Source organism: Rhinatrema bivittatum, chromosome 10 (genome assembly GCF_901001135.1).
Source record: "Rhinatrema bivittatum chromosome 10, aRhiBiv1.1, whole genome shotgun sequence".
NCBI lineage: Eukaryota > Metazoa > Chordata > Amphibia > Gymnophiona > Rhinatrematidae > Rhinatrema > Rhinatrema bivittatum.
The window spans coordinates 118014683-118026425 of NC_042624.1; the positions used below are offsets into that span (position 1 = coordinate 118014683).

Genomic DNA, 11743 nt, shown 5'->3' on the forward strand with positions numbered 1-11743 from the left:
AGGCGATTACAGAATGCAGTGTCTCCATACAAAAATGGGGCAAGCGAAAAGCTCTGTTGACCTTCTTTAGATCCAAAATCAGACGGAAGGAGCCCTCCTTCTTTGGCACTAGGAAGTAAATCGAATATCTGCTGGTCCGTACTTTGTCCGAATGACTCGTGATCACTGCTCCTAGGTCCAGCAGCCGACAAAGAGTCAGAGACACTTGACATCTTTTTCGAGGGACCCACAGGGGGACACGAGGAATAGATCGTGCAAGGGACGAGCAAACTCTAAGGCATAGCCGTGTTCTATAATGTTTCGAACCCAGTGGTCCGACGTGATTTTGACCCACTTCTCGTAAAAGAGGGCCAGCCGTCCTCCAATGATCGGAACAGGAGTGGGCCGGCACTATCTCATTGGGATGATTTGGCTCCTGTCGCACTCTGAGTACTGCCATCGCGGACGGGCCTACGGCCAAGTCTGAGATCTCCTGGACGTCTGTCTTTGGCTAAAAGACACCAGCTTGGACTGACGAAAAACGGCACTGGCCTCCAAAACGTGAATAAAAGGAACCAAAACCCCTGGATGCTTTCGGCCTATCCTCCAGGAGCTTGTACACCTTATTGTCCCCTAAAGACTTAATAAGCTGCTCCAAATCGTCCCCAAAAAGGAATTTCCCCCTAAACGGAAGCGCCCACAGCCACGATTTGGAGGAAACATCGGCTGACCAATTACAGAGCCATAAAAGCCTGCGAGCCGACACCACCGAAGCCATCGTGTATGAAGACGCACGCAGAAGATCGTACAGGGCATCAGCCCCATACGCCACTGCCACTTCCAGATGATCTGCCTGTTCCGTCTCCTCCGGGGAAAGCTCTCGGGCACTCAGAAGCTGTTGTACCCACCTGAGACTCGCCCACTGCATCAAACTGCTGCAAACAGCTGCTCTAACCCAGAGAGCCGACATTTCAAAGATTCATTTAAGGAGAACCTCAAGCTTATGATCCTGGGGGTCATTAAGGGCAGCCGCCCCCAACCACCGGAATAGTCGTACGCTTCGTGACTGCGGATACTGCCGCATCAACCTTCGGAACCTTAAGGAGATCGAGAGAGTCCTCTGGCAGCGGATATAATTTGTCCATAGCACGGCCCACACGAAGGCTAGCTTCCAGAGTATCCCACTCCTGAAACAAAAGTTGAAGCAGCATAGGATGAAATGGAAAAGTCCTAGCCGGGGGACGAAGACCAGACAGCACCGGATCCACCGTGCTCTGATCCTGAAGAGTTTCCCTGGCCGGTATACCGAATTCTGCCAGGACATGCGGGATCATGGGTTCCAATTCATCTCTTCTAAAGAGCCTAAGGACTCGAGGATCATCCCCCTTCCACCTGCGCTGCACGCTTGGACTCCTCATCCACCTGAAGCGGATCCCCCTGCGCCACTGTCCCCTGGGTCCTGGAACCAGATCCTTCCCGGACCACCCGAATTCAGGAAACCTCCGGAGGATCCGGCCTAGGAGCCTTTGCGGGAGGAGAGGGCTCAGCCCCAGGCCGACCCAGAGGTGGCTCCAGATCCCCCATAGACATAAGGCTAGCCAAATACGCCTTATGCATCAGCAATCTGAAATCAGGCGAAAATGAAGCGTGGCCCTTTAAATTTTCCCGCAGGGGGGGATCCAAAGCACCGCACCTTGAGTACGGTGTTGAATTCTGGTCGCTGAATTTGAAAAAAGATATATTTGCCCTGGATAAGGTACAGAGAAGGGCAACCAAAATGTTAAAAGGGGATGGAACAGCTCCCCTATGAGGAAAGGCTAAAGAGGTTAGGGCTGTTCAGCTTGGAGAAGAGACGGCTGAGGGGGGATATGATAGAGGTCTACAAAATCATGAAAGGACTAGAACGGGTAAGTGTGAATCGGTTATTTACTCTTTCAGATATTTACTCTTTCAGATAACAGAAGTACTAGAGGGTATTCCATGAATTTAGCAAGTAGCACATTTAAAACAAATCAGAAACAATTCTTCACGCAACAGATAATTTTGCCTTGGAATTCATTGCTAGAGGATGTGGTTAAAGCAGTTAGCTTAGTTGGGTTTAAAAAAAGTTTGGACAAGTTACTGGAGAAGAAGTCCATAAACTATTTGTCAAGTTGACTTGGGGAATTAGCCACTGCTCATTACCAGCGTTAGTAGCATGGGATCTATTTAATGTTTGGGTACTTGCCAGGGGCTTGTGACCTGGATTGGCCACTGTTGGAAACAGGATTCTGGGCTTGATGGACCCTCGGTCTGACCCAGTATGAAAAATCCTTATGTTCTTATGTAACTGTACTGAGTTTGAAGAACGTAGATTTCCACTAAACACTTCAAGAGTGATCAGAGATCTTGCTACATTTACACTCTGCTAGATTTCTAACAAAACTAAATGAACTATAATGTGCCTGCACAGATCCTCAGCACAAGCTCTTTATAGGAATGCTTTATGTGCAGACTACATAGGCCGTATGGTCTTTTTCTGCTGTCCTGTTTCTCTATGGCCCTCTATCACCTGGCTACAGTCTTTAGAACAGATTCAATCAAATGTGCACATTATGCAGGCACAATTTTTCATATGGCACCAATTTCATTTCTAGTGAATATTCAATGGAATAAAAATGTTTGCTGATCAGCAGTACAGGCCCGAGGTTAAAGCACAAACCAGGCTACTGTCCTGCCTCCACCATTCAGTGGTTCAGTAGTTCTCAACCTTTTTTTTGGCCGGGTCACAACTGACAGATGGATCTCACATGCGTGACACACTGAACATGTGACCATCCCAGGGCTAAATGTAAACCTGCACTCTGCATCCACAGGAATCCCCTCAACCCCCAGCAATGAGTGCAGAGCAGATCTAGGGCATTACCCTGTACAACTCGCCATACAAAAAAGATATTCTGGTTCTGATGACATCTCAGTAAAAGCAAAACAAACTCCCTTTACTACCAGGCACACTAGCCTTCCTTATGAAAAGACAGCAATTTACCACTAATGCATATCCTGTTGAGAAAACACAACAAATAAGATTGATACAAATGCCTACATGCTAGTTAAATACCTCACTTCGGTCACATACCCTTCACCGAGTACAGAAAAACCACAAAATTATAAATATGGAGACAGAAACTGGAATGGAAAACCGAAACAGCCGCTCTGCATGCAGTGCGAACCTGGAGAAATGGAAAGAGAAATATAGCACCTAACAGACTCTCAGGATTTGCAATAATGCACACAAACTAACCCACACAAAGTTACACCTGTATTATGGAACACACTCAACAGTAACAACCCTGTCTAAGAAATACAACTATTAAACCAGGCCCTAAACACTAATACATTTCCTATTGGGAAAACAGAATAAGCCAAGCTGCTATAGAGCCCCACACAGAAATAATTGCAAAGCTATACTAAAAATGTTACAAAACAGCTGCTGAACAGAATAACATCCAACAATTAAAAACTCATAAAAATTATTAACAAATGTCCAAATATCACTAAAATATTTCAAAAAGGCAGACATCACATAATACCCAATAATTAAAACGGCAGTCAATCAAGAAAAATAAACTTAAAAAGCCACCTTTACTTACCCTCTCCAGCAATTCTCCTACTCCTTTCCCTTCCAGGCCAATAGCATTCACCAGAAACAGCAAGGGCTGCTGAAGCTCTGTCCTCACAGTCCTCTTCCTTAGCGCCCACAACCAGTCACTCACACACACACCCAAATTAGACCCCACGACCAGTCTCGGTCTCTCTCTCACACCAGTCATCTTCCTGACCAGTCTCTCTCTCAATCACATACAAATGCTCTCGCACCCACACACACACAAGCTCTCATCCAGGCACCCATTCACACCCACCCACATAAACTCTCACCCAGGCACCCATTCACACCCACCCACACAAACTCTCACCCAGGCACCCATTCACACCCACCCACACAAACTCTCACCCAGGAACCCATTCACACCCACCTACACAAGCTCTCACCCAGGCACCCATTCACACCCACACAACTCTCACCAAAAACTACTTCTTCCTTCACTGCAGGGATGGGCTCCCGTGGGGGCCTTGCTTCATCGGGGTTCGACACTGCCATTCCTCCCACCCCTGGGCTATGCGATGCCTGCCTCACCGGCCAATCAAAGGCTTCCTCCCTTCTTCCTACTCCCACTGGGAGGTAGAAGGGAGGAGGCTTCCGATTGGCCTGCGCGGAGGCAGGCAGAATGAAGGAGGCTTCCCATTGGGCAGTGGGGGTAGGAAGAAAGGAGGCTTCCCATTGGGCAGTGGGGGCTGGAAAAAGGGAGAGGGAAAGTACAACGGGGCAGTGGGACACCGAGAGATGCGACTCTGGTTGAGAAGCGCTGCACTGGTTGACCCCTAAGATTCCCTCATCTTCCCCTCTGCTTTCCAGTCCCTTTCCTCTTGGTGTTGCCTAATCATTCTTTCCCCATCCTGGTGAAATGTGCTAGAGGCATAAATAGTTCTTGCTTTATTTCAGCCCAGAAGTGCTTGCACAAACTTCATCCCTCACTCAGCTCACTATCAAGGAAACACTATGCACAAGTGGCGTTAGAGGAAAAAATATAGAGATATACGGACACGGTCCCAAACGTAGCACAATACTTACATGTTTGCTGCTATTCAGACAGACTGGCTGGTTTGTCAACTGCGTCAAAGGTTTGCGGAAAGGCGACAGGAAGCTTTCCCAGCTCCCATGCTCAGAGCTTGGCTTCCGCCTCTTAGGAGTCTGGAATACAGTGTGAAAACATTTCTTGATGTCGAGAGGTGCGTGGGTGCAATAATCTCTCTAGCATGCCACTATAATGCAGAAAACCGTGTTGAAGATTTCCAGCCAACCTTCAATGTAAAGGCTGTAAAATCAGGGGCTCCATACTCAGTAGGACATGTAGTAGTCAAGTTATCCGGCTAAAGTTAGCGCATATTCGATGGGATAAACGTCTCACTAAAGTTATTTAGCCATCTAACTTTAAACACAGCCGGTATTCTTTTGAATATCGCCGGTAACGTATAAAGTTATTTGGCTATAATTAGCCGGATAGCTTTACACTTATCTGGCTTTATTCAAAACAACATAGCTGGTGGTTAGGTTCTATTTAAAATATTGCGGGCCCGAACCTGTCCTCACCTGAGCTGCAAAGGCCCTGCCATCTCCTCCCCAAACAGGCTCGCATGTTCAGTCCCCCCCCCAGCCCGGGTATCTTAATGTCTTCATCATCCTAACGCTATGCGAGCCGGGAGCGCCTGACACTGCTGGGCTGCGACGTTGGGAGCCTACACTGGCGATGTCGGACGCGCCCGGCTCAGATCGCGATGCGGTGAAGAAATAAGACTAATTAAGATACCGGGGGAGGGGCTGAGCACACGATGCTCACATTTTAAATACAGGGAGCAGGAGGGTGGGGGAGAGGGCATAGATGCCATTGGTCTTGCGGCCCCGATATGTTTTAAAATCGGACCTGTTTTGGGGGGGGGGGGGGGTTGGCAAGTTTGGCCCTGCAAGGCCCTTGCAGTTCAGGTGGGAGGGACTGCAATTTCTGATATTTTTTTTTTAAATGGAACCTAACTTAACCGGCTCTGTTCTTTTCAGTATAGCTGGTTAGGGATAAAGTTATCAGGCCACATGAAGCTGGATAACTTTAGACCTGTGGTTATTTTTTGTCTAATTTGAGAACAAAGTAAAGTGAAGAAGGGAGCGCCCCCCACTGGTAGCTCCTTGAAGTGTATGCTCCCCCCTCCCCCCACCTCCTCCTCAAGTCTGTCTAACCTCCCTGAGAGGTACAAGCTACAGATACATGACTCTCATCTCACCAAACTGCCAGCACAAAAGAATGCATATTTATGAGATACCAATAAAGGTCAGCGCGATTTGATTGGACTAAAAACACATTTTCTGACTTGATAACTTCACTCCATGAAGTTAGCAAGTAGCACATTTAAAACTAATCAAGAAAATTCTTTTTCACTCAACGCACAATAAAGCTCTGGAATTTGTTGCCAGAGGATGTGGTTAGTGCAGTTGGTGTAGCTGGGTTCAAAAAAGGTTTGGATAAGTTCTTGGTGGAGAAGTCCATTAACTGCTATTAATTGAGTTTACTTAGGGAATAGCCACTGCTATTAACTGCATCAGTAGCATGGGATCTTCTTAGTGTTTGGGTAATTGCCAGGTTCTTGTGGCCTGGTTTGGCCTCTGTTGGAAACAGGATGCTGGGCTTGATGGACCCTTGGTCTGACCCAGTATGGCAGTTTCTTATGTTCAGCTAGCAATGGCAAGTCATGCCTCCTTCATCAGGAAGGTGCAAAGTTAAGTTAGTCCAATCAGATGGCACCATCTACAATTCATGTGCTGACCTTCATTTCTAAATATCTAAGTGAATTAGCATGGCCACCATGCTTTATTCAGATTTATAATAGAAAATCTATCTTAAATTTCTGCCTAATTTCCATTTTGCACTCCACTTGAGTTCAATTACAATGTAGGTTTAATGTACATAATCTCCCATTTCTCTACCCTTCAGTACAGCTATTTTTAACTAATAATTTTACCAATTTTGAAAAAGCCACCATACAAACAGCCACCAATTGTTTGTTTATTCTGCAGAAGATCCTTTTTGGTTGTCATTTCTGGCCTACAAATTTAAATGCAAAATTAAAGCAATAATCTGTCTTCCAGGTCTGTGCTGCCTCTGTGACTTATAAGTGTAAACATGTAGACCAAGGATCTCTAGAGTATCAAATTGAAATATGTGAAAACCCCGCCCAGTGCACCTAGCAAAATACCTACCAAACAGGCAGGCCACATGTATAGTTAACATTATGCCAAAAATAAATCTTATCAAAAACATTTTGGATTCAAGTCAGAACTGTACTGAAATGGCAGTAAGATTATATAATAATCAGTAACATAGTAATGACGGCAGATAAAGACCAGATGGTCCATCCAGTCTGCCCAGCAATTTATTTATGGTAGTAACTGCCGCTCCTTGCAGGTTACCCCCAGGTTTCTGTTATGGGTAATAACTGCCTCTCCATGAAAGTCACCCACATGAATTACAGCTTCTAATTTAGGTTTTAAATGATAAACACTGATAAAATACCCCAATGCAAAAAATAAATGTTTATTGTATAGATACTAGAAAAACACCACTTCCTCTAATACTCTCACCCCTCCCCTTGCCTGCCTTGGACGCTTCTCTCTGTTTTTTGTGCATTTTCAGTGCTGTCTCCTCAGCTGCACAAACGCATGCATTTGATCGAACCAAAAAAGTTACCCAACAACAATACCCGTGCTTCAAAAATATCAACACACACCATTTTTTGTAGCCTCAAAGAACTCCTAATTAGCTGGAAAATAAACACCTAAATTTACAATATATAAAATACCTAAAATCAGAAGCCCTAATGTTAATAAAGATAATAAGAAAGACTGCATGGAAATTCTGGCTTTTGTAAATAACTTAGGAAAAGTCAGGAGAAGTTTCACTAAGGGACTCGGTACTGCAACTTCTTGAATTCAAGTTCTATTTAAAAAAAAACAAGTGCCGAGCTCCTTATGTGAGCTTTTGCTGTGTTCTGCAGAGTAATGATGTCTGTAGACATTTCCAGGCCACAGAGTCAGCACAGACATGAAGGGCAGGCTTTGTAGCTGCAAGGTAGGGACCTTTGTTTGGCCTGTGCCAGAACCCTTACTATGATGTGTGCGGTCGGCTAACACCACAGGGAAATTCTACCAATAACTACTCACAGTTTCTGGTTGCCAGTCTTCATCATCTGATAGGCTTCCCTGCTTTCTCTTTGCAAGCTGGCTCGGAGCCAGGCTTCTTCTCTGAAAAAAGAGAACAACCACATAAAACATTTCTTTTTTTTTTTTTTTTTTTTTTAGCAGAGGATCATATGAGAAAAATTTTTCTTTGGGTAAAAATAAACAAGAGTGTGCCAATCCAAAGCAGCCATATTTAGCTACTGAATGTTTAGCCACTAGGAAGTATACAGGTGCTTTTGGCCACATAGAAGAGAGGCATGGCTGGGTCCTACGTGCGGCTTGGAAATATTATTTACCTGGTAATTTCATTTTCCTTAGTGTAGACAGATGGACTCAGGACCAGAGGGTATAGTGTGCTCCTGCCAGCAGATGGAGACAGAGTCAGATTTCAATCTGACGTCACCCTAGATTCACCCCTGCAGTGACCTCAGCCCTTCAGTGTTCTCTTCAAAAGCCACTGTGGACAGGCTATTGAAAAAGCTTGATTTAAAATACGATTAAAAACAGATAACCATAACTGTACTCAACCAAACACTGAACCCCAGTAAGGTTATAGATGCCCTGATCTAGGGAATGGATGCCGGCTCACCCGTAATCTCTTGGAATCGATATCCACTCCACAGGCAAATCCTCGGCACCGTTCTTGGGCAGCCGAGGGCAGGATGCTGAGTCCATCTGACTACACTAAGGAAAACAAAATTATCAGGCAAGTAACTTCTCCATTTCCTAGGGGGTAGCCAGATGGACCCAGGACCAATGGGATATATAAAAGCTACTCCCGATTGGGGAAGGAGGCTGCCCTTGGTCCAGTTAACACCGACCTTCCTTGCAAAGGCTGAATCCCCTCAGGCCTGAACGTCCAGGCGATAGACCTGGAGAAGGTGTGCAAGGTGTTCGGCAGATATCGACGGGAGACAGCAGTCTTACTTCCGCCCATGAGACTGCCTGAGCCCTAGTGAAACGAGCGTTAACCTGAGAAGGTTATGGCTTTCCTGCCTCCACACAGGCTCCTGTGACCACCTCCTTAATCCAGCAGCTATGGCAGCCCACAAAGCTGATTCGCCCCGCTACCTTCCACCATGAAGGACAAACAGGCAGTCCGTCTTTCAGACCGATTCTGAAACTTCCAGATATCACACGAAAAGTCTACTGACATTCAAATGACAGACGAGGTGGTATTCTTCCACGTCCTTGTGCTTATCTAGGGATGGCAACGAAATGGACTGATTCGAATGAAACTCCGAGACTATCTTGGGCAAGAAGGATGGAACGGTACGAAGCTGTAATGCTCCTGGAGTCATCCGGAGGAACGGTTCCCGACACAACAATGCCTGTGGTTCAGAGATGCGACGTGCCAAGCATATAGCCACCTCGAACACTGTTTTCAAGGTTAATAAACACAAGGAAAGACTGTTGGAGAAAGTTTAATAAATGCAATTATGAACTGGTCATATCGAGATTTTTACTCTCCGATCAGGCTAGAGAATTTCCTCATCAACTCTTATGCTCTAACAGCATACCTGTTTGAACGTTGAGTGTTTAATATGTCAGCTACATCTATTTGACACTTTGTTACATAGTATATGTGTTTTATTTATCTTTGTAATTAACATGAAGTGCTATTTCTGTATGTACAGTTTTGATGAATGTCAGTAAGTCCTGTGGATTTTCTGTTTATATGTACTGTTATGTGGATTGTTGGCTTATGTATGACATTAGTTAGATAGATCAGTATTTATTTTGGAATATGTGATTATGCCCTTTACTGTATCCTTTATGTGATATAATAGTATAAATATAGATTTGTTTAATATATATTTTAATGTTTGAATTGCAGATATGCCAATCTGACTGCCTGGGCTTCCAGGCGGTTATTGTTCCAGAGGGCCTCTTCCTCGGTCCAACGTCCCTGGACCGTCAGTTCCTGACAGTGAGCTCCCCAGCTCTGGAGACTCGCATCTGTTGTGAGAATCTGCCAGTTCGGAGAGGACAGGGGTACACCCATGGGTTTTGCTTCCCCTCCAGCAGATGGAGACAGAGAAAGTTTTACTGACACTTAAGCCGAGGTGCCACCTGCAGTACCTCAGTATTAATCTGTACCCAAGCCAGAAATGCAATCAACCAAACCAACTAGACTCCCCCAAACGAGCAGGGGGAGGAGGAAAACCTTAAAAATGAAACTGTGCCCACACAAAACCCCGTGTAGGATTAAGGAACCTCTGCCATCTTCAGAGAGAGTACAGAAAGGACAGACAAATCAAGCGGACTCTCCTAACTACCCATATCCTCCAGAGGGTGGGACGCTGGACTGATCTGTGGTACTACAGAAACAGGGTGGGACTGAGAGAGTTCCGCTCGAAGCACACTTTCACCAAAGCCCCTGGATCCTGAACATCCAAATAAAATGTCTTTTTTTGATAAGTCAGATTGCAGGCTTTGCACCTCCACCATCTGCTGGAGACAGAGAAATACCTCGGCTTACGTGTCAGTAAAATCTGTCTCCATCTGCTGGATGGGAGGCAAAACCCAGGAGTCTGGACTGATCTGGGTAAGTACAGGAAAAAAAACAGTTCTCCAAGTACGGGTGCACAAGGATTCCCTCTTTTCTCAATGCTGCTGCTACGACCACCGTAATCTTGGAAAATGTTCTGGGGGCAGTGGCTAGGCCAAAGGGCAGTGCCCGGGAACTGATAATGGTGTCCCAGTACCGCAAAGCATAGGAAGCATTGGTGTTCTTGACAGATTGGAATATATAGGTAGGCCTCAAACAGGTCCAGACAGGTTAAGAATTCTCCCGATTGTACGGCCATTATCACAGAGCACAGGGTTTCCATGTGGAAATGATTCACTCGCAGATGGCGGTTGATGTTCTTGAGGTCCAGGATGGGGCGAAAAGGAACCTTCCTTCTTGGGTACAATGAAATAGATGGAAAAACGCCCTGTATTTTCCTGGGGTGCAGGTACTGGGATTATAGCCCTCATCCTGAGGAGTCTTAAAAGAGTAGTCTCCACTGCTTGCTTCTTGTGCTGGGAGTGGCAAGCAGGCATCATGAATATGTCCAAAGGAGTGCTGTGAAATTCCATCGCATATCCTTCTCGTATGACCTCCAGTACCCATTTGTCTGATAGGGAGTCAACTGTCCTATCTCCTCGTTCCAAGGGTGGGTTGGCAACATTTCACTGGAGGGTTCGGAACGAACCTGAACCAGAGTACCGGGTGCAAAAATGTCAAGTCTGTAGTATGATTTAGTTACAAGGAGTACGAAAAAGAGAGAATTGAGCTGGGAGTAGATCAGACTTAAAAATCACATCACTACAATGCCACAAAATGATAGTGTGGGGTGTTTTGGCTATAGAATAATTGACATATTAGCAGAGAGAGACGAAAGGTAAATAGCATAGTCTGAATGCCCTAGGCTTATGGACTTGGGTGATATGAATGCAAATCGTGTTTCCTGCAAAGTGTTTTTTCTTTCTTGGATTTTTTGCTATCGTCGAAAATATTCTTTTGGCCAAGTTACAGATGGGCAGAATTGTTAAGAGATCTGAGTAAGAGGCTCGTTAGCATATTGCATGCGCCTACTAATAATGCTGTAAGCCGCCTTGAGCATTATTCGAAACTGCGGGGCAAAACTGTAAACATGATTAGGTTTTCTAGGCACATCTTCAGCGCCTTTAGCTGGGTTAGGGGAGCAGGAGGCCGAGTTAGGGACAGCGTGCGCGCGCACTTCCGCATTACCCTGCTAATAGGTCATAGACTCCGCTACCAAAACAACAATCCGGCGTCCCCCTCACCATGGTCGCCGCTTCTAGCGTCGCATCCTCTCCCCGCAGTCCGGCTCCAGGGCCGCCGGCCGGCGCACACGCACCTTCAACTTTCAATCTTGGCGGCTCCGCGCCCGCCCCGGGGAGCCTCTGGGAGCCAGAGTCGTCCAATCCTTG

General features: G+C 45.9%; 1 protein-coding gene across 1 annotated transcript in view; it reads right to left on the reverse strand.

Annotated features, from left to right (window-relative positions):
• The window catches only part of RAD54L (RAD54 like), a 47546-nt gene extending 35803 nt beyond the window's left edge, over positions 1 to 11743 (reverse strand). Inside the window, exons 1-3 of the mRNA XM_029617553.1 lie at positions 11597 to 11743; positions 7784 to 7864; positions 4649 to 4768 (exon numbers count right to left, since the gene is read on the reverse strand). Of these exons, the coding sequence (XP_029473413.1) occupies positions 4649 to 4768; positions 7784 to 7864; positions 11597 to 11599 (204 nt within the window). The 5' untranslated portion in view covers positions 11600 to 11743. The remainder of the gene's footprint in view (positions 1 to 4648; positions 4769 to 7783; positions 7865 to 11596) is intronic.